Source organism: Hippocampus bargibanti, linkage group LG09 (assembly GCF_051943395.1).
Source record: "Hippocampus bargibanti isolate YZ-2025 linkage group LG09, ASM5194339v1, whole genome shotgun sequence".
NCBI classification, from domain to species: Eukaryota; Metazoa; Chordata; class Actinopteri; order Syngnathiformes; family Syngnathidae; genus Hippocampus; species Hippocampus bargibanti.
Genome location: NC_142742.1, coordinates 13,202,564 through 13,230,508, shown reverse-complemented (window position 1 = coordinate 13,230,508; position 27,945 = coordinate 13,202,564). Strand labels below are relative to the sequence as shown.

The following is a 27,945-nucleotide window of genomic DNA, read 5'->3' as shown; positions in this document are numbered from 1 at the left end:
GATTGTAAATGTCATAATTTCTTTCCCTTTTTTTCTTTCTACGCTGGTTATATTAAGTGTAAAATAAGTGTATGCTCATTCATATGCACTATTGGAACAAAAAACGGGTACACGTCTAGGGTTTTTCGTGTTTGCAGGGATGCATCTTGGAAATTTAAAAAGTTGACACCCTTATGTATGAAAAGGGGGGCTAATTCTAAAATTGGATTGGATTTGCCTTTATTAGTCTTGCAGTGGAGAAATTTACATTTCACAGCAGCAAAATTATGAAAGAAATGAAAGTCGAAAAGCAAAATACAGGAGCTGCTGGAAAGGCAGCCACTCTCACGGCGCCGTCTTGAAGTCAAAAGAAAAAAAACACTAAATAACAAACAGAGACAACAGAAACAACAGAGATGTGGATGGATGATGGAGATGTGAGACAATCTGTTTTCGTCAATGGATGCTACAGCTGCGTGTTTGCTTTCAACATTTAGCTTGTAGTCGACGTGCACATTCCACCATGATGTCCCTGGTTCACTGGTGAAGACGCTTTGATCCTCTCCTTTTTCATCTGGAACTGCTTCGTGTAACAAAGAGGGTACAGAAAGTGCTTAAGAATGAATTACTCTGTGTCTTTGTGTTGTCATGTTATTTGCTATGTAGTTTTTTACTACAGTAGCTTTTGACTTCAAGATGGTGCCGCAAGAGTGGCTGCCTTTCCAGCAGCTTATGTATTTTGTTTTTCTACTTTCATTCCTCTCATCACTTTGCTGCTGTAAAATGTAATTTCTCCACTGCGAGACTAATAAAGGCAAATCCAATCCAATCCAACACAAAGACACAGAGAGACATGCACTCGTAAGCACTTTCTGTACCCTCTTTGTTACATAAGGCAGTTCCAGATGAAAGAGGAGAGTATCAAAGTGTCTCTTCACCAGCGGATCAAGGACATAATGGTGGAATGTGCACGTCGACTTCAAGCTAAATGTTGAAAGCAAACATGCAGCTGTAGCATCCATTGACGAAAAGAGATTGCCTCACATCTCCTGTCCCTCATAAATCCGCTTCAATTCCAAACCGCGACAGTTCCATATATGCTTTCTTATCGCGGGCTCGTCAAGCCATGTATCCATGCAGCCGCAGACTGTCCAACTGAACAAAGCGGGGCTGTGAAGATGCTGCCCATTACAGGCGCAAAAAATTGAAGGGGCCCAATTTAACTACAATGCCGAAGTATACAAAATGCATTGAAATAAACCAAAATACATTCACTGGAGCATGATATAAATGAAAAAACATTATTTGAGTAAAATCTATTTTTTTATATCAACAAACAATTTTAATTCAAGTCAAAGATTTGTATTCATACATAAACATTTTCAATTTTCTTTAGTTACTACACAATCAATCCTGTGCTATTTTGAGTTTGTATAGTATTACAGAGAAGACAAAATATTTCTTAAAACAGTCTACTTAAATGTATTTGCTTTAAAGATTTCCAATGTGCTGCTACAGCTCTGGCCCATTAGCCACTAAATTCGAACCATTACCAGCAGTTTGCTGCACCAAATTGTCACTTCTCCATAGATCTATTTGTTTTTGTTTTTTAAACGAGAATGTTTGTTTGCCCTCTGTTTTTAAAGTCTTTTAGTTTTACTCATGTTCTAACGCTCCGTATTGCTACCATCTGTCATGTTTGATGTAAATTATGTACTGTACCATGGGTGGGGTATTCGATTAGCCCTTTTGGCAGTTTCCGGCGGATCACGAAAAAGCCCGAGATAACCTCTCTGACTAGCCAGGTGTGGGAATGGGCAAAGTGAAAGTGTTGACCCGAATCCAATTGACCTGAATCTGTAGAAAGATCTGAAAACGGCTTTTGAGAAACACTTCCATTTGAACTTATTGAACTTGTACTGTTTTGCAAGTCACGATGGACAAAAAAATGTAAATAAAAATGTGTTTCTACATGCGTAAGAATGGCTTGCAGCGGTAGTCGTAGCAAGTGGCGTTTAGGCAACGTATTAAGTCAGGCGGACCGAATAATTTGGCATGCTCCAATTTTTTTAATAAAAGGGTCAAATATCATCTGACTTTCGCTCTATTAACAATTGTGTTCCAGATGGGAATACTTGTCTATTTGTTCACTGTGATTACACAATGGCCGGTCCCAGGAGTCAAACGATTTTATGATACGTAATTTCAGCATGGTGAGGGGTCATTTGCAGGCAAACAAAAAAAAAATAGCTGGATGTGTTTCCATGAAGATGGTCTACTTTCATCACTTCCCATTTACAGCCAAGTTGACCTGACACCTCTAATTAGACCTTGATGGGAGGCTGAGAAAGCCTTTTAAGAGTAGCGTTGATGTCCTCGAGACATGCAGTATATACTTTACAATCTGAGCTTTATGTACGTAATTACATTGTGGAATGTTTTGCAAGTTACAGAAGGGTATCTTGCATGCAGTTGGACAACTACCATGACAGTATAAGGATTAAAACCGAGCCAAGATGGGATGTGAGTTACACAAGGAAAATGTAGGCACCCCTCATGGGCATTTTCCAAATCTGATGACTTGACCGGCTGCTGTCTGGTCCGTGCGCTCGTCTTGAATCTTTGTTCAGTAAAGGACATCAAGCTGAGTGGATGAGAAGGTTTCTTCAGCCGTCATCTGTACAAAAGTTGTACAGATGACGGCTGAAGAAACCTTCTCATCGATGGACCACTCCTGTACGACTGAGAGCTTACACAGACGTATCAAGCTGAGTGGTATTTCTTCACAACAACATTAAGGCACACTGTATTCTTCCAATCTCATAATCCGCGCAGCATTCAGTCCTGGTGGTTGGTTGACAAGGTTATGACAGTCAGATGAAGTGACAAAAGTTCTTAAAAATTTCATGAACCGAGTAGAGTGGCTGTCTGTCAACATTTGTAGCGTACAACATCATCGTCTCGATTTAACTCAAAAACAGCATGTGACAAGAAATGCAATGACTTATTCAGACTCTGGATTGTTTTCACAAGTTACAAAAATAAGAGAAAATTGGTGAGACTTCTCAACCTATCAAAAAAATCTGACATTTGCCATTTTTGATCACATTTCAATTTCAAGCATTGCTACACAAAACAAACTTGTGACAAGACTGAGACGGTAATCCGTGATACTGTATCGATTTAACATACACTATATAAAAAAAGACGACGGCTGAGAGTGAGTGTACAGCCACCTCCTGAATCTCTTTACCAAGAGTGATCGACTGTCAAAGAAACAGTTCTATAGTGCACAATCCTGCAAATAACATAAATTGTTCATCTTGATATTGTAATACATAAATGTTCATGTAATTTTCTGAAAATGTTGAAAATAATTATGCAGCAAAAGCACATTAGACCCCAAAGTCCACTCATGATCATCCTTTTAAAAAAAAATATTTACTTTCACTGCAGTTGTTATTCTCCTCCACACCTCTCCGCCGCTTGACAGCCGCTGCTTTACTGCAGGCCCACGACGCACTCCAAATGCCTTTGCTCTTCCAGGAGGCAACTGATCATACATGTCAAAACCTAAATGGGAATCCTGTTTGGGCTTGCGGAACAGCAACAAGTGGTTCTTTAACACCTGTGTTTTGAAACAAAGAGAACTTTTTAGAACAATACAAGCATTTAAGGACAACCGACGCCACTTTTTTGTTTCTTAACTGACATCAGAAAAACATTTTATAGCATCAAAAATACCCAAAACACACAGTATATTTTTATTCAAATGCAAAACACCAATAAAAATGACTCAAAGTGTCCAAAATCTGCGAAAAATTGAGCTGCGAATTGGGCATTTTCAGAAAGTCCCGCCCCCAGTTCGTGACGTCACGCCAATTACGTCTTGCATTGCTGCAGAATCAAAACAATGGCTTCAGATTCTGAGAATATGCTTTCTTGTTACACATCCAGTTATGAATATGATTCAAATAGTTCTGAAGAGGAAAGCATACATGTTTGCAATTGATTAAAGAATTTATTCGTCTCATTTTGAGTCATCTGGACTGCAATGTAGCGTCCCAGAAAAGAGGCAGAAAAAATGGCGACCAGCTCCTGGTGAGGAATGAATCAGCCCGTTTCCACAGGCTAATAAATTCCTTCCATGGAGCCCTCTTCTGGCGGCTTTTGGGTGCAACACGAGGTTTTCAGACCAAACAAGTACAGCAAAATACATTGACGTGATGGAAGGACTGCTACAATGTGTCTTTTTTTCGGTCACGGGCGTTCCTTTAGTGACGTCACGTAAGACTCGTCACCAACTCAAAAACAAGACTTCATGAATATTCAGCGCGAGTCTTAGAACGTAAAATATAGCTATAAGCGGTGGAATCTTATTAAAATACGCTCAGTAGAAGTCATTTGAAGCCATTTTACAAATTATTGGACACAACTTGTCCGGAGACGTCGGTTGTCCTTTAAAGGTGCACTCTAAAAAACATTTTTAAAAAACTGAAACTTTGACAGTAATGAGAACCCCATAGTTTTCAATAATTCAATTTCAGAGGTTCTGTTCTGCCTAAAACCTAAAACGGGGGAATAATCATCCACATTATGTACATTTCTCAAGACCGTGAGAGCTGCTAGGGAAATAAGAAATAAATAAAAATATTCATTGAAATAATATATAATTTAGTTATATATTATATATATGAATATACCATCGTCCCCCCCCCCCCCCCAAAAAAAAAAAAAAAGAGTTGCTCACGAAAAAATGTGCGAATGAAGTATGAGTATGAAAAATGTGATTAGATTTTGAAGGGAAAAAAGTACCTCTTCTGTCATGTCGTAGATTGTTCTCAGCATAATGCGTCGTGCTGTTTGGAGCTCCTGGAAAGAATGAAGGGAAATCAGATCAAAAGCTTCCAGTGTTGATGCACCGCATGCAGAAAGCATTTTGATAATCTATCTTCGGTACGCATGAATGATGGTTTTATCACCATAAACTGTAATCTACAAGAAAAGTGGAACCTTAGATACCCCTGGAAACTCATTATCATCATAAAAAAAGAAATTGTAATTACAGCCAGGGTCATACTGTATATCATATTTTGGTAAAAAAAACAAGTACTGTATGGTGCCCAATTTTTTTACAGACACAATATTCATCAGAATATCTTCTTTAGAGTAGTGCGGGGTGCATTTAAAAATATTCTCGTGAAGAAAGTTTGGAGGTTGACGTCACCTCAATGATATGACAAACTTGTTGAGTGACCACGCTCATATCTAAAAACACTTTTGTTTTTAGATGAATTGAATGAATCCAATTTGTTTGCTTCAGACCCAATGTCCCCAAAGGTGTTCTAAAATAAAAAATGTCGAGAAATAAATCATCGAAGTTTAAAAACAGTCAATACAAAGTACCGTATTTTCTGGAATATAAAGCGCACCTTCAACAAATGACATATTTAAAAAACCTTTCCCATACATAAGGTGCACCGCATTATAAGGGGCACCTTCAAAGAATGACATATTTTAAATGTTTCCCTTGCATAAGGCACACCGGATTATGAGGCGCATGGTCAGCTTTTGAAAAAAATCTTTGCTTGTAGGTGCGCCTTATAGTGCAGAACATACGATAATTTCCTTCACGTGAAATAAACATACCTGTTCTGCAGCCTCCTGAGAGAAGAGAAAAGTGTTGACATGTGCCAAAGCTACCACATACAGGAAGGGACACCAGGAAGGCTTCAGGCTACCGGTGACGAGGGAGCGGAAATAGAGGCGTAGCAAAGGAAGTGAGTCTTCAGGGGGAGATGTGAAGCGCTCCACAGGGATGGCAAGCTTCAATTAAAGAGGTACGAGAATGTCAATTCAGAGACAGTCAAGAACCAACAAATCTCTCGAAAAAATGTAGTCACCTGTTCCAGAGTGACACCCAATGACCTCAGAATGCCCACATGTTCCCCAAATAGAGCCAATCTCAAGGTGACGCTGTACTTCCTCTGCAAGGGCAACAGAATCCAGCAACCGAAGAGGCGATCCCCAAACGACACGGCCTCGTACTGAGCCAAGAGAGCGCAGTACAAATCCTGGAAGGAGGCCAGACCTGGAGGTGGAATGTTGAGGTCTAAACATTCCAGTCTTGATGGCCTGCATGCAAGAAAAGCGTGAGTCAATGAGATCATTGTCAATGAACAGTGAGTCACAACAACTTGGGTAATGTACAAATGCGATACTAAATATTAAATAATAATGCGTGTACATATATAATGTTTGATTCAAACCTGGATAGTAACCGGAACAGAGCCCACATCAGATTCTGAATCGGTTTCTCTAGGAACAAATCACTTGAACACAGGAACACACAGGAAAGCCGGGCCAGTTTTGAAACTGGAAGGATGACCTAAACAGTATCAAATTTGGATTTTTAACAACATGGTCTTCTGAACAAGAGGAAGAAAAAAACAGAGATAGACGTACCTGAAGGGCTTCCTCCCGCCAGACCTCTAGTACCAGCAACCATTGCAGACATTGGATGACTGCCAGCAGAACCCCCTGGGGGAGCTCCTCAACAGAGAGTCCTCCGCCAGCAGACGCCCCAGTTTTCTCGTACAGGCTGACAAGTGGAAGGAAGGGCCAGTCCGATGGCAGGGTGGGCCCGGACAGTTCTGGGAGGAGGTGGGATTTCATCCAGGGGTTACGGCCAAAGAGAGCATCCTGGGAGACCAGCACAGATGACTCCAGGTGGGCCAGATGAGTGATGAAGCAGCCACGAATGGAGGGTAGGTCGGTGCATGCTTCCCTCAAGAGTTGTCCCACAATTTGGAGCGAAGGGGAGGTATGATAGCTAGTTTCCTCATGGAGCCGCAGTTCCTCGAGCTCGATAACCTCTGGGCCGCCACTGTGGCTCTCCCTAAAAAAATAAATAAAAATAAGAATAATAATGAAAAAGTATTAGCAGGAAGCGTTAGTTGAGATAATATCATTAGAACATAATTGTCATGCAAATTGAACAGTGGCCTTGTAATGCTGGACAATATATAAAATACCCTTGATAAAAAAATTTTAAGACACAAATTTGCGCTCTTTTCACAAAAAGTGCCAAAAACTAAGTGGAGGCTCAGAGGAGATGGAGCCTTTTCGGTTATTGGTCCCATTCTCTGGAATGACCTACCACTGAACATTCGGCAAGCCCCCTTGCTGCCCATCTTTAAAACCCGTCTCAAAATTCACTTGTACTCTTTGGCATTTGACTAAGCATGATTTCGACTTGATCATGGTTTCACTCACTTGTGCTTTCTACTATCTTTGTGACTGCTTTATTTTCTGTACATGATACCTGTCCATGTTAAGCGCTTTGTTTCAGCTTCAGCTGTTGTTCAATCGCTATGTAAATCAATATGTATTGTATTGTAAAAGTGCACATAAAAAATTAACACAAAACAGACAACATCATGGGCTATCTATAGTACCAGAGTAACTAATTGCTTATCCCAAATAGGATGCTTTTTCCACACTATCTAGGTGTTGCATCAGCAATGGTAAGTTAAACCGAGCTGCTCCATCCCTTAATAATCTTATCGTAACTAATTGCTTATCCCAAATAGTCATCAAGTAGTTTTGATTTTTTGAATGTTCCTGTGCCGATGACCATTTTGTGTTTGGGAGCCTTTTCCTGAGAATCTTCATCTTTATTAAGTTCATAGTGTTGCTTGTTCTGTCGCCACAAGGGGACATGAGCAAGTGTCTTCTTGTGCCGGTCCCAAGCCCGGATAAATACAGAGGGTTGTGTCAGGAATGACATCCGACGTAAAAGCTTGGCCAAAACAAACATGCAAATCAAACCTCTGAATATAGAGGACACTGATTCGCTGTGGCGACCCCTTGAAGGGAAAAGCCGAAGGAAAAGAAGAAGTGCCAGAGTGCAATGAGATATCTCATCCCCTTTAGAATGTTCCAATTCAATGATTGCGTTGAGGATTTTGGAATCTTCAACAAGTAGATCTAACCAGTATTGAATGCTGCATACATTGTTACTATAAAATGATGTAAAAGCTTGAGTCTTTATAGAAAATTGTACTATCATTCACAAACACATCAATCTGAATGGTCATAAGATGAGTCGTGGGAGAAGAATGACGAAAACAATCCGACTCACTAATTTGGTTTTGTTTTGGATGCTTGCCATTATTTTTGCTGAAAAGTTATTAAAATGTTTTGATCATAAAACCATGTGAGATGTTTCAAGGAACCTATTAGCTAGTGATGTAAACAACTGAAGCCTGCTTGTTATAAGGAAGGGACAAAGGATGAGTGACAGCCAGGTTAAAGTTTACCAGCATGTCATATTTTCAAGGCATCATAGTGTCCGTTGTGTCAAAGTCAGACAAACAACCTAAAAAAACCCTACTGATGATTTTCCACCAGTGTGGAGCAACACTCAAATAAAGAGCATAGTTCATTTTGGGTTTTTTTTTTCTTTTCAAATGTGTTATCTGCTACATAGATGACATTTTGAAAGCATGAGGCTTAATCGAATTTGTAAAATTATATTTCTGGGCTCCATTGTGCAAGCGGTACCTGAAGTATTGGCAAACATTGTGTCCCTTCCTTGATAGCTCTTTCAGCTGTTGGTGCACAAAACTGACAGCAAATGCAACAAGTTTGGAAGCTTACGAGATAAAGTCCTTGCTAAAGACGATGGTGGCCAGTAGGTCATGAGCAAGGTGCTCGCTGCCAGGCAACAACCATGGGAGAAGAACGAGCGCCACATGGTGGTAGAGCGGCGCATGCTTTTCCACTTGTGGCACAACGGAAACCTGAGATACAATACAATACATATTGATTTATACAGATGTGAACAATGTTTAATGATGACATAACACATTTTAATATCATGCGCAGTGAATTTTAAGACATAACGGGAGCTTAACAGACCCAACCATGCGTCATTATAAATGTGTGTCTTTGTTCTAGTTTCCCCATTCAAAATAACTACTTTCAACCTACCGATCTATATGCCAAGCGCAGCAGCAGGTAGATGAGGTGGTGCTCATAACGGTGGAGCCAGGAACACGTATGAGACAGGATGGGTGTAGCCTGACTGACAACTCGCAGGTAACCAATGACGGGATCTGACACAAGGAGGCTCGTGAACTAGAACAGATGCACGTTTGCTGTTGTTAAAGTGCTATATAAATCAATATGTATATATATTGTATGTTTATTGTATTTGATCAACAATGAGCTTGTCATTTTCAAACGTGCAGAATTTGGTAGTTTTTATGAGCCCCAGAAACAGCGGTGCATTTTACACTGAGGACCCACAGTACTGCAAGAGTAAATGACATAAAACATTTGTTTTATCTCAATGCGAAATAGAGTATCCTCCATGAGTTGGTAAACTAGTGTATCAATCCCACATTTCATACAACTAGAATGGCTCACCTTGCAAGTGAGACCTTTGTGGATGCCTGTGATCGTGTCCAAAAGGAGCATGAGGCTTGTGAGGAGAGGGAAGGGAGAGGAGTGACCCATCAAGCTTGGTCGGTTCCTCCATCCTGGGCAAGCCAAACCAGGAAGGCTGGGAGAGGTGTCCAGATCCACATGACCAGATAGGATATTGCAGACTACTGAGGAGGTTCTGGTACCAAAAATAAAGTCAAAATAAATTCCCGGGAGGACTGTAATCATCAGAACATTGCGAGTCCCACAACAATCAAACATACATCAGGTTCTTGATCAAGTGTTGCACAACACTGTGGTCCATGAGAGGTAGAAGAACCTCATAAGTTAGCTGCTCCAGTTCATGAAGGGCTTCTACTGGTTTGAAAGAGTTCTGAGGGAAAGACACAAACACCAGTGTTTTATCCGAGTGCATCAGCAACAGCAGTTTAAGGCTGAAGGATTGGATAATCGCAGGTGAATTTTATCATGCGCCTCTGTCTCATACACCAAAGTTCTGTTTTGAAATCTTCTCCAAGGTTACAAGGGAACAGGTAAGAGGCAATGAATAGAATAACGAGAAAATGAGAAGAACCTGTTGGGGGAGTTTATGGTAGAATGCCTCAAAGTAGATCAGGTAAACTGGTATCAGTGCCAGACTAGTGTCTCTCTGTTGTGGATTATCAAGACCCTTCACAAAACTCTTCAAATGCCCCAGCAGTGGTGACGGTAACCCTGTGACATGCCCCCAGGACACTGGAGGAGGAGGAGGACATTCACCTCCTGAAGAACTTGAAAATAAACAGAAAGACCAAAAGGGATGTCTTAAAAATGGATAAAGCACGAAATGAAGTAATGGTGGGGAACCGAGGCATGCCAAGTGATCAACTACTAGAACAATAGATGAGTATTTCGAATGCGCAGACTCGAAATTTATAGCTGTCACTTTGTGACCCCAAAAATTCTAAGTGAGACCACTTTCCCAAAGCAATTATACCTAATTATTTTTTACTATTGTTTTTATGTTTGTGAACAATTGTTAAGAGACTGTTACTGTTACATCACTCTATATGTTGTACTGTATATAAGTCACCAAAACGTGCATCGTGGGACCTTTCTTGCTTTTGGCACCACTTCTGGTGGTCAACAGGCATCAAATAGAACATATCAAGGTGCAAGGTCAGGTTATTATGTCTTACCCGATAGTGATCTCACCCTGCATGTCATTTCAGTACTGATATAAATATTCTGTGGCATATTAACCAGCACAACATTTTTTTTTTACCTGACCATGCCAGTTTGCAGTTCCTGGTGGCAACCAGCAGTATGTGTAACCTGAGTGAGCAGAGTGAGCAGAGCCAAAATCTTCTCAAGTTGCAGATGCAACAGAGGGTCAGTGGGCGTCACTGTAGTACAAACAGACTGCAACACCTTCAGTAAGGCTGGATACAGATCTCTGTGAAACAGCATCAATCACAGCATAGCAAAGTTAGTCGTTACAGATGGATGAGATGAGGTTTGGCATTCAAATATTTACACCCTCGATGAACAAGCATGTTAAGTCCGGCAGTGCAAATATTTTCAGGGTAGCGTACATGTACAGGTCGCAGGCCTGACCATAGCCAGCTGCCACGGCCCACATCCGATAAGCTTCTGTGGTGATCCAGAGGGCCTTGCGTGGATCCAATAAGAGGTCACTGGGCTCCGCACTAAGCAGACAAGACAGACGCTCCCTTACACCCGCAGAGTTCAACTGTAGAGGAAACAATAACAGGTACTGACGTATACTAAGCTAAAACAATGTGACCTTCCAAACAACACTTACAAGTCTGGCACACACATGTCTGCCAGAAGTTGCCAAAACCCTTAAGAGCTTCATGGCGCAAGCAATAGGGAATCCATAAACAGACTGTGGGAAGGAAAAAGGTGGCAGAGTCCAGGAGGTGGGAAGGAACTCAGACATCACCGTCTCAATCATGCGAGGACAGTCCAACACCTAAACGAACAAAAAGTCCACAATAAGATTTGACAGGATGGGAGAAAAAAGCTATTTATGAGGTTTGGTCAGATCAGGTCAAGTTGCTACCTGAGTGGCAGATGATGAGGAGTGTCTGGCAATACGGGTCAGGATCTCAAGTATACCCTGAACAACCCGGGGACAGGGACGGACAACCTCAAGGATGTAACGTAGTCTGGGGAGAAGTTTCATTCTCAGGAGACCCTAAAACAAAAGTTTGTCATTCATTTGATTCTTTACAATAGTTTGCATGCATTTTGACTCATTATTGGACCACACACAAAAAGGTCAAACGGTAAAAGGACAACTTTGTTGTGTCCCGAAAATACAATGGCATCTCTCTCACAACCCACTTAATTGTAAAAGCCACTACCTCTGAATGCTATATGAAATCACCTTGACAACATCCTGCCTAGCCACGTCATGATCAGTCTTCCTCTCCTCCCTCTCCTTGGCAGTCTCTTTTAAACTTTCATCTATCCCTTCATCATCTTCCTCCTCTTCCACCTGAGACGGCAGCAGGGGGAAGGTGGCCAGCCCACGAAACCAGTGGAAGGTGAGGTCCAAACACTCCTTTGGGGCAAGAAGGAACTCTTCATGTAAATGTTCATGCACTCAGTGTGGAGTGCCGTCTTACTTCGTCTTCTGTGCAGACCAGAAGTGCTCTGAGTGCATGTACGGCAGCGGCCAGCACTCCCTCCACGCCGTCATCCAAGGCAAAGCGAAGCAAAAAGAGCAGGCCAGCGTCGAGCAGAGTGGTCAACACACTGCCTTTCAGTGTTGAATGGTAGTCCCCCGCGCGGGCCTGTGGGACGTGGAAATATGCCAATACTGGGGCATACTGCTGACACGTTGAAGACTGTGTGCATGTTTGTGTACCTTTAAAAGGATATTGCGAAGGGTGTTGAGTGCCAAATTCCTCTGTTGGATGAGTTGACTGCGAGACAGAAGGAAAAGCTCTTGTAGGGAGTAACCTGCACGCTGGCGGAGGAGAAATGAAAACTAGAGTGAACAGCAAAATCAGATGTGTTCATAACATAAAATCTAAACGTGAAGTGTCAGAGTTGTATAATTAAATGCTCACTTAAACACTGTGCATACTTTGCCTTGTTCCCACATTCAAAAATATGAAGGAATAATAAAGCATAGATGAGGGTTGTCAAAAGTTATGGAGATTCATTTAGATACTTTGACTATTGACTTTTTTTGATGTAACTCAGTGAATGCAGTTTTATTTAGTTCCTGTGGCGGCCTTTAACATTCAGTACATGCTCATGTGGGCAGCCAAGCTTCAAGGTGTCACTGGCGGCAAAATACGGACAAACACGGACTATAGCTCATTTTACTTGCCTGACGTTTTTGGGAGAAATTCATCGCAATTTACACACTTGGCAAAGCCATATTTAAATTCCTTAGTTGCAGTGTACGACTTTGGTGTAAAATCCCAGAGCAAAATGTCCTCCTCAAGATAAATATATAACATGAAACTTATTAAGTCAAAGAAAGATGCATTGCTTATATACCTCAGGCTCGTCTCCGTGGTGGTGCAGGCCCAGGTGAGTGGGCAAATCTTCCGTTGGAGGGATTAGAGTTCCGTTAAAATCAAACCGGGCTTGCATGGCCTAAACAACACAAAAATACATTATTCAACTTCTCAGCTCCTTCTCGTGGCGTTCAACTTGAGTTAATGACAATCCTTATAACCTTTTTGGTTTGAGTTTTTCTGGGTGGAGGAATGTCCCCCATCCACTCCAGCTTTTCGGGCTCCAGTTGATCCATGTGCACCCATTCTTTCTTAACTGGCAGATCTAGTCACACAAAATAATTTGAAACTTTTTATGATGTCGCAAATTTGTCATTGCTTTGCACACCATTGTGGATCTAGGGTAGTTATTAAATAGAAAGGCAGGATTAAATTGCTCGTTATTGTCAACCTAATGGCAAATGACTTAATGGCTGCGTAAATTTTGGGGGAATCAAAATTGTTTAATTTAATTAATTTTTTTTTGTTCTTTTGACTTCAAGACGGCGCCGCGAGAGTGGCTGCCTTTCCAGCAGCTCATGTATTTTGTTTTTCTACTTTCATTCCTTTCATCACTTTGCTGCTGTGAAATGTAAATTTCTCCACTGTGAGACTAATAAAGGCATATCCAATCCAATCCAAGAAGCTTTGCTTGAGCCACGACAAACACTTTCATCATGGCTAAGTGTAACCACAAAGCAGTCAGGAGAGTGACTTTACGGCTCACTAAACAAAGTCAAGCCACTGATTAGGGTTATGCGTGGAATTCAGCCAGGTGGAAGACTAATCCCATTTATGACATAACAATAATGCTTAGATGCTTGGTCAGATAAGGAGCAGATAAGTAAAATGACTGAAAGTGATGAATGAGGAAAGACAAACAATATTGAAAGGGGTTTGGAGAGTTTGGAAAAGGCTCAAAGAGTAATTCCTCTTATGGCCAGGAGAGGACGACGAGGAAAAACAAGCCTCATTGAACCTCATTTCATCACAAGACAGCCTTGAGGTTTTTTTAGCCTGGTTAAATAAGGGCTAAAGACAAAAAAGTCAAAGTCAAAGTTAGCTTTATAAGAGGTATTCATATTGTTATTAGATTACATAAAGTCATTTTATATAAATTAAGCCCTCCCCAAAATTATACACAATATTATTCACATCCTTTTCTATCGTGCCTGTCCCCACGAGGACGGTTTACCGGTTCAAGAAATTCCAACAGGAGCCAAGATTATTTTACTTATCGAGATATATTCATAAAAAAATTGCATTGCTTACAACATTAAAATATATTTATTGTTGGGGTTGATTTTCTGAATGTCAATCTTGGGTGTGTCTTTTCTTTCATTTTAAGTCAGATTCTCATCAACCGGTAACATGAGTGGCTGTGTTCATATCTATGAGAGAATTTATGGGACGTAGAATGTCAGGTTAAAAAAAATACAAAATAAAGCAAGTTTGCAGGCATATAAGTGAATATATATGTTCTTGACATACTCCACTGTCTAAACTGCATACTCCACTGTCTAAACTGCAAGAACTCAAAATAATTCATGGATTTGTAGAGCTCAAGCAGAGTGCAAAATTAATATAACTTTGAGGTGTATTTGTTCATTTGGATCTCCTCCAGTCAAAACAGCAGAAATGAAATGTATTCTTCTTCTTATTATTATTATTATTATTATTATTATTATTATTATTATTATTATTATTATTATTATTATAGTAGTAGTAGTAGTAGTAGTAGTAGTAGTATTAAAAGGCAAGAAGGTTTGTTTTTAAAAATCATCATACCATTCATGGAAGATTGAGGCGACAGTTCCTCTACTTCCTCCTCTTCCTCTTCCATTTCCACGTCTCTGGGTTTTGGAGAGGGCGCAGCAACACTGGTGGAGTCTGAAGTGAGATAACCACTTTCCTCACTGCTTTTACCCCCTGGGCATTCGGGTGAGTAAGGAGAATCCAGGCCGCTTGCAGCTCTGCGGGATCGTACAAACTCCACCAGCCCTGGATCTGACATGCAGAAATAATTGTTTGGAACAAGTGGACTAGCGTCAAGGAAAAACAAAGGCCTCTGTGCAACGGCTTCATTCGAGATCATGTCAAGGGATACTAACAACGGACGCAAAAGCCTACCAAGCTGTGATAAGAGTCTCGCTTGTTCCTCTTGTATCTCAGACTGGGACATTGCCAGGATCTTCTCCTGGTTCTCTCTGTGGATTCTCTTAGTCTCCTCTGAGCTATTGGCACAGCCAAGTCCTTCACCAGACACCAGTTTTGAACTTGACAATGAACATGGCCCTGCTAAAGAAGCGCATTATAAATGAGCTTATATAACAATTTCAAAGTAAACTGTATTTCCTCAAATAGTCGCTCGGGGCTTTGATTCACACAACTGCGATCAAAGGCACCGGTGGGGTGTTGACACTCATTATTCAGATCTATGGCCAATTGAGACCCGATAGTGAATTTAAAAAGCATGTTTTTGGAGTTGTGGGGGGAAGCTGGATTATAAAAAGGCACGGGGACAACTGTCATGATGCCAAAAGAAATGTTAAATAATTTTGTGTGTTCTGGATTTTGGATGGGAGAAAGGTGCGCATTTCTCCCCATCCAAAACAGTAGAGTTGGGCGACCACTAATTGATTGAGACTGATTGAGAAGGTGATTGCAACCACCTGGGAATGGCCAATTGCCGCTGGGATCTGATTGGCCAGAAGCTCAGGTGAAGCACCTTTAAAACTAGACTGAGCCAGTCACTTCGAGGAGGAAGAAGAGGGACAAAGGACAACCTGGAGAGCAGTGTTACCTGGGGCCTGCCGAAAACTGATATCAACTTCAAATAAAGAAAACTCACAATACCCTTCCTGCATCTGGCTGAGTGAACTTTTATCCTCTTTCCACCTGCTTGCTGTATCGCCGCACGACAACAACAAACCATACAGTAGTAAAGAAAACTACTTACCATCTCCATTGTGATAAGACGTATCAGTTTTCATCGGCGTCTGTTGCGGAAGCTTCTGCTCCCAAGATCTGTGTTTTGGTACATCTCGAGATGTGAAGTGTAACGGGACCTTTCCCTCTTTTTGTCTCTGAGATGCAATCTGTTGAGCAAAGATGCTCTTTTTCCCACCCACGGCCGACAGAGGCACCTGCTTCACAAGACGAGAAGTGTGCACCATATAGAGGTCAGACATATTTTGACCAACTTTCTGAAGTACAACCGTATAAAGTACAGCATACACATTCCGTACAGGTTTCATGAATAGGCCGAGAGGGATCAATGTCCATTTTCTTTATCTGAATATGAATGTTCAAATGTGTTTATTTGTTCAATTCATGCTTACTTCAACTGAAGTGATCTTTTTTTTTACCTGAGTGCTGTTCGTTGAGCGATGCAATGCTTTGGGAAACGGCATGCCCGTAATTTCTGGCAGTGATATCGGAATGGAGCTCGTATCTCGTTCCTTCAACAAAAATAAAATCGTCACACGGTGTCCTTCATGAGACAACACAGGAAAAAAAAATCAACTCTTAAATAACTAAGTATACTCAACTGAACTAGACTGTTAGGATTACTTGAGATCTATTTTTTTGCAGGCATTATCTTTATTGGATTTTGCTAAAAGCAATCAAACATTCACAATTCAAATAATAAAGTCACACAATTCTGCTTTCAGGGCACTTACAACAATCTTGGACAGAACTGCACTGATGTGGGTGTCATGCATGTCCAACCAATGCCCCGCATCCTCATCATCAAAGGTGACACGGCTGTTTTTGAAGCGGGACTTTTTAGGAGGCGCGGGTGTCAACGATGGAAGCTCTTCCGGAAGCTCTGCAAAGAAAGTACAGTACTCCATATCTCCGACAAAGCAGTGACTTAAATGTGGAATGAATAGGCCTTCATAAAATATCTTGCAAATATTCTAAAGCACCATATACATAAGTATATATCTTATCTGATTGTGCATTTACTTAATTAGAGGCCATTAGATGCAGTGTCCGTATAATATTCTGAATCAAACCTCTGAAGATGGAGGACACTGATTCGCTGTGGCAACCCCTTGAAGGGAAAAGCCGAAAGGAAAAGAAGAAGATGCAGTGTCCGTATAATATTATCCACTTGAACAATTAAATAACTCACCTCAATTAGATGCAACTCTTTTCTCGGTAAGAAAAAAAATAGTGGTAACTGTATTCTCAGTGTCAGTTAACAGATGCTCTTATTTGCCTATGGGAATGAAAGTTACCTCCACAGACGAATTAAGGGGTCAAGTCCATATTTACTTTTAAACTCTGGGGCAATTTTGCGCCTTTATGGGCAGCATTTTCACAGCCTCGCTTTGTTCAGCGGAAAGGTCGGTGCTGTTGGACAGTCTGCGGCTGGATGGATTGGATTGGATTTGCCTTTATTAGTCTCGCAGTGGAGAAATTTACATTTCACAGCAGCAAAGTTATGAAATAAATGAAAGTAGAAAAGCAAAACACAGGAGCTGCTTTGCATGGATGCATGGCTTGAGGAGCCCGCGATGAGAAAAAAGTGTCGATGCCAGCACTGTTTTTGATTTGGGAGCGATGTAAGTGCCATTTGTCAGCTCTAGGGTGATTGTGCTTTTTTGCGCCCGGGCAGCATTTTAACAGCCCCGCTTGGGTCAGCGGAAAGGTTGGAGGAGTCCGCGCTGAGAAGAACGGAGCGTCGATGTGTATGTGGAACTGTCGCACCATGGAATTGAAGTGGATTTACATGGGACAGGATTGGATTGGATTTGCCTTTATTAGTCTCATAGTGGAGAAATTTACATTTCACAGCAGCAAAGTGAAGAAAGGAATGAAAGTAGAAAAACAAAATACATGAGCTGCTGGAAAGGCAGCCACTCTCGCGGTGTGAAACATTCTCTTTTTGTTAACGGATTGATTCTACAGCTTCGTGTTTACTTTCAACATTTACCTTGTAGCAGACCTGCACATTTCACCATGATATCCCTGATCCACTGGTGAAAAGGACACTTTGATCCTGTCCTCTTTCATCTCGAATTGCTTCATACACAAAGAGGGTGCAGAAAGTGCTTAAGAATGAATGTCTCTCTGTATCTTTGTGTTGTCATGTTATTTGTTATTTAGTTTTTTTTGGTTCTTTTGACTTCAAGACGGCGCCGCGAGAGTGGCTGCCTTTCCAGCTCCTATGTTTTGCTTTTCTACTTTCATTTCTTTCATAACTTTGCTGCTGTGAAATGTAAATTTCTCCACTGCGAGACTAATAAAGGCAAATCCAATCCAATCCAATCCATTCAAAACTCCAATTTCATAATGTAAGATCCACATTGCACTAGTTGTTGTTTTTCGTGTTTATGCGGTAAACAATTTCAACCATCTAACCTTCTATGGTGACCACATCCCTCTGATTTTCTTGATCGTGACTGTGAAGATCCTCCTCGGGGGTTCCTCCCATCTCACCGCGCCTCTTGTCGGGTCGGCGGAGCACGGTGGCGGCAGCCGGAGCTCCAGATTTGATGAACTCTTCCTGCTCTCTTAGGAGGTCCGCCTCCGAGCCGCCTGGCTTGGGACGTTGCAGCATCCCTCTGGAGAAGGATAGAATTAAGAGGCACAGAATCAATTTGTGACTTTCATTTATTTATATTATTTGTTTTTTTGTCTTTTTGACTTCAAGATGGCGCCGCGAGAGTGGCTGCCATTCCAGTAGCTTATGTATTTTGTTTTTCTACTTTCATTGCTTTCATCTTCCTTTTATGACTTTACTGCTGTAAAACGTACATTTCTCCACTACGAGACTTTCTTCTTTTTCTTTCGGCTTTCCCTTCAATGGGACTAATGAAGGCAAATCCAATCCAATCAATCAATCAATCAATATGGCACTTCTCAAGCAGTAACATTAAGCTTTTCACGAAACAAGAAACCAAAGATGATATAGACACCTGAAACACATTTTTTTACAAGAAAAAGAAAGAAAAAAAAAGATAGTTGTGTCAGACCACCAATTCTTAATAACAAAATAAAGTGTGTAAAATAAGAGCTAATGATTGACAAGACAAAAACCTACATAAAATCAAATTAAGGACAAAACATAATTAATATTGGGTATAAGGTAGAGTCAAGTCAAAGCTTGAGTAAAACTGTAGAGTAAAACTGTAGAAGGATGCTAATTTTGTTCATCCATCCATTTAATATAGTACCATATATTCTGCTGAATGTCTCAGAAGCAAATTTCCCCATTGTGGGACGAATAAAGGTCCATCGCTGACTGGACACATGTGTGGTGCACTCTGGGCACCATCCTAAGGACAATTTAGACAGAGATATTTTGAACTGGTGTGGATTTCTCCATTTGAAAATCATTGATTCACATTTTGGTAGATGTCAACAGATCCACGCGTTTTATTCGACAGAAAAGACTGAAAAATAATGACAGCGACGCTCTGTAAAGACGTCAGAACAAGTGTTACTACTGATTCTATTATTCTGTGAGTTTCATCGTGTAAGATGTTGTGGTGGGTTGAACAAGCTACGATTCCAAAGTAATCAGCTATACCAATAGTACGACAACAACGTTGCAAAATAAAGTAGTATTGTTAACACGTGTGGCGAGGTTTAGTATCAGAATCATACAAAGTAAACTGGGCGGTTCATTTGACCTTTTATAACACAAAAGTATCGTAATGTTTATCAAAACTAACCCGGAACGTTGTTAAAATGATAACGCGACTCTACAATCGAGACTTCTTAAAAGATGTGAACGCGACGAGCTAACCTTTCGATGCTCGACCACAGACTATTCACTAGCCAAAACACTGGGGCACATGGCAGTGACGCACGACGCACTTTCAAAATAAATGCGTTTTTTTTTCCCCACAGATCGGAAGTGGCTTTATAACTAACTGGCTTGACACGTCTTTGTGTCGAGTTTAGGATCGACCGATAATAATACAACGATGAGGAAAATCTCTCCTTAGATGTTTTGAAAATAATTGTTCCAAATGTTTCCTTTTTCGGTCTTCTCAAACTAGGGAGCGAGATATAACATCAAAATAAAAGCCTGAAAAAAATCATCAATGCGTTTTCATTTGGGACGACGTTTTCTTGAGCTTCCAAAAGATTCGACTCTTTCACATCACACACATCGAAGACACATTTTTGTCATGACCTCCTCCTTTTGTGCAGTCTTGCACTCGGCGCGATTGATGACGTCGTCTTAAATCGGGAAACAATCCAGCAGACCGCGACCGCGAATATCTCGTTGACTGCATGATGGTCAACCTTTGCTGTCTCTGCTGCGGTGAAATCCCTGAACCCCGCCCCCCTCGGTCGGGACCACCGCGGGATCCCCGCCTCACAGTGCAGCTGCAGCACACCGGTACCACCACCAACAGCAAAGTGGGCCCGAAGCGAGAGGAAAGGAATACTACTGCACATGGCGACAAAGCGGGCTGATTGTGCAGGATGCTCTCCTCCGACCTGGACTCAACCGAAGACACCGAGGCCAGCGCTCTCGATGATGCCGAGGAAGAGGAGCAAGAGACAGACTCTCCAGTTGAGAGTGATGTCGATGAGGTATGTGGTATGCACTCACAGATTCTCCTGCACCATCTCACGAGTTCCGAAGCCAATAGACCAGATCACAAAATCTGCCTTTCCAACCAGAGCAATGTTCGCTGCTGAATTACACTCAAGACTCAGTGTTTGCAGCGGTGCGCACCTGCGTCCAATGAGCTGTTACCAACATTTAGGTGATGTATTAAACCAAAATAAGAAGGAACTGTGACGAACTATAATTAGCACATCAAATTAGACAGGGCAATGCTACATATGATGTGGTTGAAAGTGTGAAATTAGATGTGTATTGTTATCTGAAAGACAAGTACAGTAAACAAATGTCCAAATTACATCATAATCGCTCCACAGCGAGTCACTGCAAAATATATCTTCCCCTCAACATCTTCACCATTGTCTGTCATGTATAATTTACAACAATAATCAAACACAAATTATCCTCTGATAATTTATTGTCTGCTGAAGAGAGATGAAGGCAATAGAGTATGCATGTTATTATTCTTGCACAATGCAACCGACAAGTCTTTTAATCTTTACAATCATCTGCATACGCCAAGTTATTATTAATTTCCCATTAGATTTGAGTCTGTTCAATATTTACTTCACTCTCTGGTCTTCATTATTCTGTTTAACCATGGAAACTATTATTGTTTGGTTGATTTTTTTTCATTTCCTGTGTCCAGTTCTGGAGGCAAATTACTCATTGAATGCAAACATCAAATTATATTGACATTCTAATACAGTACTTTAATGTCATTATTGAACATCTGTAAGTGCATAATAGTACTTGATATCTAAATATCTGACATGTTTCGAAGCCGAAACATGTCAGGTATTTGAACACCTACAATACACTGTCTGTAAGAAAATAATCTGGTTTTAATTATTAATCTCTAAATGCAGTTTTCCAATAAAATGGAGTGTGTCTTGAGAAATGATTTAAAATCAAACTCTGGAAATGAAAAATGTAATCACAGTAACAACAACAAAAACTGTGTCCTCAGATGTTGTTCTTCAGTTCCTGCTCGGTGGTGGAGTTAACGAGTGTGAATGTCTTTCTCTGTATGTGCCCAATGATCGCTCTTGTATTAAAGATGTGATAGAAAATTGGACAGAAATATCCTTATAACTTTGGCAGAAGTAAAAGTGAAGTTGTAGTTTATTTCTTCAATAAAAGTCTGAAAGCATTTGAGTATCATGAGTAACTTGCAGATATGTGTTCAGCACAGCCGCTTCGTATTTCAGAAGTTGTGGGTTCAAATCCGGGCTACGGTGTCCTTATGAGGAGTTTGCACATGTCCTTCCCTGTGCCAGTGTAGGTTGACTCCAGTTTCTTCCCACTTTCCAAAAACTTGCATGGAAGTTTTTGAAGACTCTAAACCTGCTCTAAACTGTAAGTGTGAATGTGATGTTGAATGGTAAACTCAGCATTTAGAATTTTTATCATGTTTTTATTCATTTTAATTCGTTCACTGGCATCCACAAATTTATTCGGGAATAGAAAATATGAAGTAGAGCGCCATTCCCAATTTTTTTCTGGTTATGTTTTTCCTTGTTTGAGTGCCGATAAAGCGCTGACCATGGCCTCTGGCAATGTTTTTCCCTTCCACAAGGGGCAGCATTCCCCTTGTTTCCATGTTAGCACCTTGTTTCAGGTTCAGCTGTTGTTAAAGCGCTATATAAACCAAGATGTATGTATTGCATAGTATTTTGGACAGCATTCCTCATTTCAAGCTCATATAACTCCAGGCCCATATAATTTAGGAATTAACTCTTTTCTGATGAAAGAAGAGAGTCTATGGTTTCTTACACTGCATTGAATATTTATGTATTCCTAAAACTCAATATTCTGTGGGTGCTGGAATTTAAGTGGCAATGACAAAAATCCTGGTACTGAAGTGGACACATTTTTGCACATCTGGCAGTGAATGAGTTAATGTCATTTTTTAATTTGCTTTACTTCTGGTGAATGAGTAACAGGTGTGTTTGCAAAATAACAAAGTTAACTCGCATGAGCTAGCTTGGCCATGACATTAATTTGCCTCAACAAGTTCAGAAAAATAAAAAGCACATTGGCATTTCCTTTGGAATGCATCACTATGAATTGAATAAAATACCGCAATACGCTTCTTCTGATTGGATGGGAGATGTTTTTTCTAATGACAATATTTCTGTCACTTTGTGTATACATTAAATGGCGCTCTAATCAATGTATGACAAACAAACAAACATTGGAGTATTTGTGCCCATGGGTATCTCAAGACAAAATTTAAATTAAATTAATTAATTAAATTTTGCACATTTACATTTGCACACTATAGAATATCTTGTTCTCTATCCTTTCACTCCTACCCTAACTCCATCCCTTTTCAATTGCTGCTGTGGACTGCAAATTTCCCCATTGTGTGACGAATAAAGTATTCTGATTCTGATTCTGAAATAGTACACACACTGGTTTGTGAAAATTATGCTTCAGTAAGCATGCCTGAGTTTTCCTGACATACAGTTAAACAAGCATTGAAAAGGATTTGAATTTCTCTTGGCAAGCAGCCGTGAATGCAGAAGAAATTATCCTGTCTATCTCATGGAGACCATGAACCTGCCTGAAAAGCTTTGTCAATCCATAGAGAAGTCAGTAAATCGATTGATGGTCTTACAAGATCAGTTAAGGGTTTTGCAATATGTGGGAATGCATCATGAATCAGTATTACGCACAAAACGTCCAAAATCTTTGAGTGGCGGTGTGATAGCGGTCTTCAGAACTGCATCGACATTGATGATGTCACTGCTGCCAATGGATGTGTCCTCTGTGTGGTTCATCATGACAATTGAAACCTTGTCTTTTTTTCTCCCCATAAATCGAGTGCGGTTGAAGAAGTGCAATGACAATGGCTTCGCTGAAGCCTGTGCACTAATGGATGGCTTGTTGTCAGCAAAGAATCTTTTCACTCCATTAAACACAAGATGATAAAACAAGATCTCCTGAGGAGGACTAACACGAGACTAACGAGGATGGGGACATTGGCTTTTCTCATTTTGGGACCTTCAAACGATCGAGCTTGTAGATACTTGATTTAATTGGTTGGAATATATTACGGCTAAATGTATTTGTGTTTTTGGCTTTCGGAAATTGTCCTTGCTCATTGCAGTAGTTTGTATTAAGTTTTTATTTATTTATATTTTAAACGTTGGAATTTGGTTTTGTCAGTACTTTGAGTTATGAGTTTGCACTAAGCACAAAGTAAACTATATACCAACAATATATTAATTCATACATTTCTTAATAAATTCATGAATGAAAACATCTTAACTAATTTGCTTCCATTCCCAAAATTATTCGGGAATTGAAAAGCTTGACGTACAGCGCCATTCCCAAATTTGTTCGGGTTTAGTTTTTTCTGGAAGGGGTTGCCGATAAAGCGCTGGTCAGACCTTTGGCAATGTTTTTCCCTTCCACAAGCAGGCAACATTTTCCCTTTGTCCACGTTAGTGCTTTGTTACAGCTTCAGCTGTTGTTAAAGAGCTATATAAATCAATATGTATGTCTTGTATTTTGTACAGCCGCCCTCATTTCAAGCTCACATAAGGCGCTCATGAATACAATGTATTATTATTATTATTATTATTATTATTATTATTATTATTATTATTATTATTATTATTGGATTGGATTGGATATGCCTTTATTAGTCTCACAGTGGAGACATTTACATTTCACAGCAGCAAAGTGATGAAAGGAATGAAAGTAGAAAAACGAAATACATGAGCTGCTGGAAAGGCAGCCACTCTCGCGGCGCCTTGTCGCGTTATTATTATTATTATTATTATTATTAAGTCCAGAACCATATAACCTATAAATTAAGTCTTTTTTCTGATACAAGAAGAGAGTCTCAGGCACAAGGGTCAAAGTCAAGGCCTGGGGGCCAAATCCGGCCCGCCACATCATTTTTTTCGGCCAGCGAAAGCAAATAAAACTTCCATGATGCTTGCTAAAATCCTCACTAAAATCTCAATAACATTCATTATTCTTGACTTCAGATTTGAAAACTAGTTATTCATTAATTTGTTGTGCGCTCTATATGTAATATGGATTGGATTGGATTGGATTGGATATGCCTTTATTCGTCTCACAGTGGAGAAATTTACATTTCACAGCAGTAAAGTGATGAAAGGAATGAAAGTAGAAAAAAAAATACATGAGCTATGAGCTAATATGTCGAGAGGATTAAACATTCTAATGGCTTCCCCAAATTCATAACGGCCCTCGAGAGGAAACCGTAACTACAATGTGGCCCGCGGCAAAAAAATGACTTTGACACCCCTGGTCTAAGGTTTCTAACGCTGTATTGAATGTTTAGATTGTCCTTAAACTCAATATTCGGTGGGTCCTGTAATTTGTTGAGAATGACAAAAACTCTGCCATTGGAGTGGATATATTTTTGCACGTTGTCTGGCATTGAACGAGTTAACAAGCTAGTTTGTCCTTCAGAAGCATCAAAAGCATGGGGATATGACATGATTTAGTTGAATTCCTCTGAGCTTTCGTGTCTTTGATTTACTTTGTGCTTAGCTGTGGGAAACCTTCACATTTACAGGGTGTGCTCATTCATTTGCTTTGGTGCTAGACCATGATATCACTGCCCAGTTTTAGGAGGCTCATTTCGCTAAGTGGGCCATTACTCACCACGCTTCCGAACTTCTCTCCACAGCAGCGTGCAGTCAAGCAGTCTTTGGGTGCCTGTGTATGCCGTGAAACTCACTGGCGTTGCCTGCTGCTCTCCCTGCTCATGTACAGCTGCCTGGGCGCAGTCAGCTGGTGCCAACTGAGCCGCGTCACCAAGATCAGCTTTAACTCGGCCTTCACTTCCACCTTCAGCGCCTCCTTTGCCACGTCTCTACAGAGGGGATCGCACCCCGGAGGTCACTCCATGATCTACCACGACAGCCCTTGCTCGGACGGCTACATCTACATCCCCTTAGCCTTCCTCTTCATGCTCTACGTGTTGTACATGGTGGAGTGCTGGCATTGCCGGGCCCGCAGCGAGCTTCAGTGCAAAACAGACGTGGACAGCGTGTATGAACGCGTGGCGCGCATGCGGCAGGCTCAGCCGTGTATCTGGTGGAAGGCCATCAACTACCACTTTGTGCGCCGGACGCGACAAGTCACACGCTACCGCAACGGGGATGCTTACACCACCATGCAGGTGTACAACGAGAGGGTCAACACGCACGTGGCTGAGGGCGAGTTCGATTACGCCAGCTGTGGGATGAAGGACGTATCGCGTGACCTCAGAGGGTTGAAGGAACATCCGGTCACTCGCCTGCAGTTTACTAAATGTTTCAGCTTCACAGAGGCCGGCCCTGAGAACGATTACCTAAATCAGCGGGACAGGTTCTTTTCGGAAGTCGAAGGTTTGGATGATTACATGGAGGCCAGGGAGGGGATGCAGTTGAAGAATGTGGACTTCAGGGATAACCTGATCGCCTATGTGCACCCAGATAAAATGCCCTGGTACACCTCCCAGGTGGCCTTTTGGCTGGCTGCTCTCTTCATGCTCTCCTGGCCCCTGAGAGTCCTCATAGAATATCAAACTGCCTGTGTGCATTATCGCATTGAGAAACTGTTTGGAACGGACTACATTTGCAGTGATTCCCCTCTAGATGAAGATCGGAATGTTAATTGTGTTATTCCCAGAGTTGACACGCTGGACAGCACGGAGTTGGAGTGGCATATCCGCTGCAACCGCCAGGTGATTCCCAGCTACTCCGAGGCCATGCTGATCAACATGAGCACGGCCGACTGCAATTCCCTGCACGACACCGAATGCACCACTTCTTCCAACTGTTACCTCCTGGACAGCAGCTTAACTACTCAGAGCTACGGGGCCCTCCAGAGTCAGTCAGCGCGGGAAGGCGGGGGCGGGAGGTCGAGGAGGAGGACCATCACCAGCTCCAGCTGCTCTTCTCTCTTTTCCTGCCAGGGAGCGCGCCTCCGATCCCGCCTGTCCTCGGCCACGTCTCGCTTCTCCCTGTGTCGCATGTACGGGTCACGTCGCACTGTGGCTCTTTGGAGAAGCCGTAGCACCAACGTCACGGACCCATGCTGCATGGACGAGCAGGATGGCCGCTCGGATTCCAGCCAGCTGGCACTCAGCGACAGTCCGCCCAATTACAGCGATGCCAGGTTCTTTCCTGTGCTAATAGTACACGGACCTGAGGGTTGCGGGGGCGAGGATGGCAGAGGGGGGCAGCAGCATTGCTACATACGTAGAGGCTCATCATGTGTAGAGACATCTCTGTAAAAAGGAGACATGATTTATGTAAATACAGTACAGAACTAAAGAAACATTTTCTATCAATAAATGGATCGTTCCAAATTTTGAAGTTGATTTTATCAAACACATTTTATGAAACATGGACCATTTGTTTTACAATATATTTTCAAGGAAAACAGGTGGTAAACCAGCATGTACTTTGATTCATACAACTCAGCAATCCAAAGTATTTCAAAATATGTGCTGAATAAAATCTTTACCATTAAATAAAGCAAATGTTTTTGTTTTTCTCAGGACTAAGTTAACTGACCGACCTTTCTTAGTGATGTCCATTTTTTCGTCTTGAAAATGGCTTTGACAGTAAATCTCCAACCAAATCAATCTATTCTCTTCCTTCAGCCATTGTGGGTTGACAAAACTGCTATTAAAACAACACAATATACATTTGCTTATGCAGCTCGCTACCGATACAGTGTGCTTGCTCTGGCCAGTATGCGCTTGTCACTCTCAGTTCGTGATACTATGATTGGCCAGTAACTAGCCAATCATAATTTGCGAAAACTCTGAAGTTGCCAGCGCCTTCGAGCAGGCCAACTCAAACTCTGATTGGTTAAAGCAACTGTTTAATCGACATTGATTTTTAGCTCCAGAGCCTGCAGAACTGATTATGAAGGCGTCAGGTATATTTCTGACCCTACTAACAAATGCTGGCCAAAATGTGATTGGTTAATTGGTTAAATGCTTAAATATGAAAACACAGTCTGGAAGCAGCGCAACAGGGGAAAAGTAGTGAAAGAAAGCGTAAAGACATTCTGGAATTATTTAAAAATAATTTATGGACAAAATATAATTAATTAGTCTGTGATTCAGATATTTGAGGACAGCATAGAAGGCCTTGCAGGCCCTGACGGCCCGCCACTGGTTAATTGTATTATTCCTTTCTACCCTAATTAGGGTTACAACAAAAAAGTGACACACACCATCAACGAAAATACTGTATTGGTCGTGGGAGGTGTGGGGGGGGGGTCACATTGCTCATGTTTTTCTCTTCCTGTGGATGTCAAAAGAGGTTCAAGTAACACGGTTGTGTGTCTTGGGAGAAAAGTAGTAGACTGAGAATAGGAGATAGAAAGCTCAAAAGAACACTATTATTAAAATCC

The 27,945-nt window shown here is 41.2% G+C and overlaps 2 protein-coding genes across 3 annotated transcripts; one reads left to right on the top strand and one right to left on the bottom strand.

Moving 5' to 3' along the window:
• On the bottom strand, nucleotides 1–20,503 carry rpap1 (RNA polymerase II associated protein 1). Its single transcript, XM_089004426.1, is given in 28 exon segments — nucleotides 1–3,510; nucleotides 3,512–3,607; nucleotides 4,795–4,851; nucleotides 5,629–5,805; nucleotides 5,883–6,114; nucleotides 6,249–6,367; nucleotides 6,445–6,877; nucleotides 8,641–8,783; nucleotides 8,974–9,120; nucleotides 9,412–9,607; nucleotides 9,693–9,802; nucleotides 10,004–10,199; nucleotides 10,694–10,864; nucleotides 11,004–11,161; nucleotides 11,234–11,404; nucleotides 11,495–11,629; nucleotides 11,822–11,998; nucleotides 12,063–12,230; nucleotides 12,305–12,406; nucleotides 12,949–13,047; nucleotides 13,130–13,233; nucleotides 14,736–14,954; nucleotides 15,078–15,245; nucleotides 15,907–16,093; nucleotides 16,316–16,408; nucleotides 16,631–16,779; nucleotides 18,321–18,523; nucleotides 20,104–20,503. Coding segments are annotated over 28 exon segments (4,509 nt in total). The 5' UTR covers nucleotides 20,373–20,503; the 3' UTR covers nucleotides 1–3,480.
• LOC148893697 (transmembrane protein 151B) lies at nucleotides 20,371–27,016 on the top strand. Of its 2 annotated transcripts, none has more exons than XM_089004427.1 (2): nucleotides 20,371–20,510; nucleotides 25,220–27,016. In XM_089004427.1, the coding sequence occupies exons 1-2, from the start codon at nucleotides 20,400–20,402 to the stop codon at nucleotides 26,810–26,812; spliced, it is 1,704 nt and encodes a 567-aa protein (XP_088860553.1). In that variant the 5' UTR covers nucleotides 20,371–20,399; the 3' UTR covers nucleotides 26,813–27,016. The 2 variants fall into 2 exon arrangements, with proteins under 2 accessions (XP_088860553.1, XP_088860555.1); XM_089004429.1 differs by having other exon boundaries at nucleotides 20,373–20,510; nucleotides 25,223–27,016.
• Nucleotides 27,017–27,945: the final 929 nt, after the last annotated feature.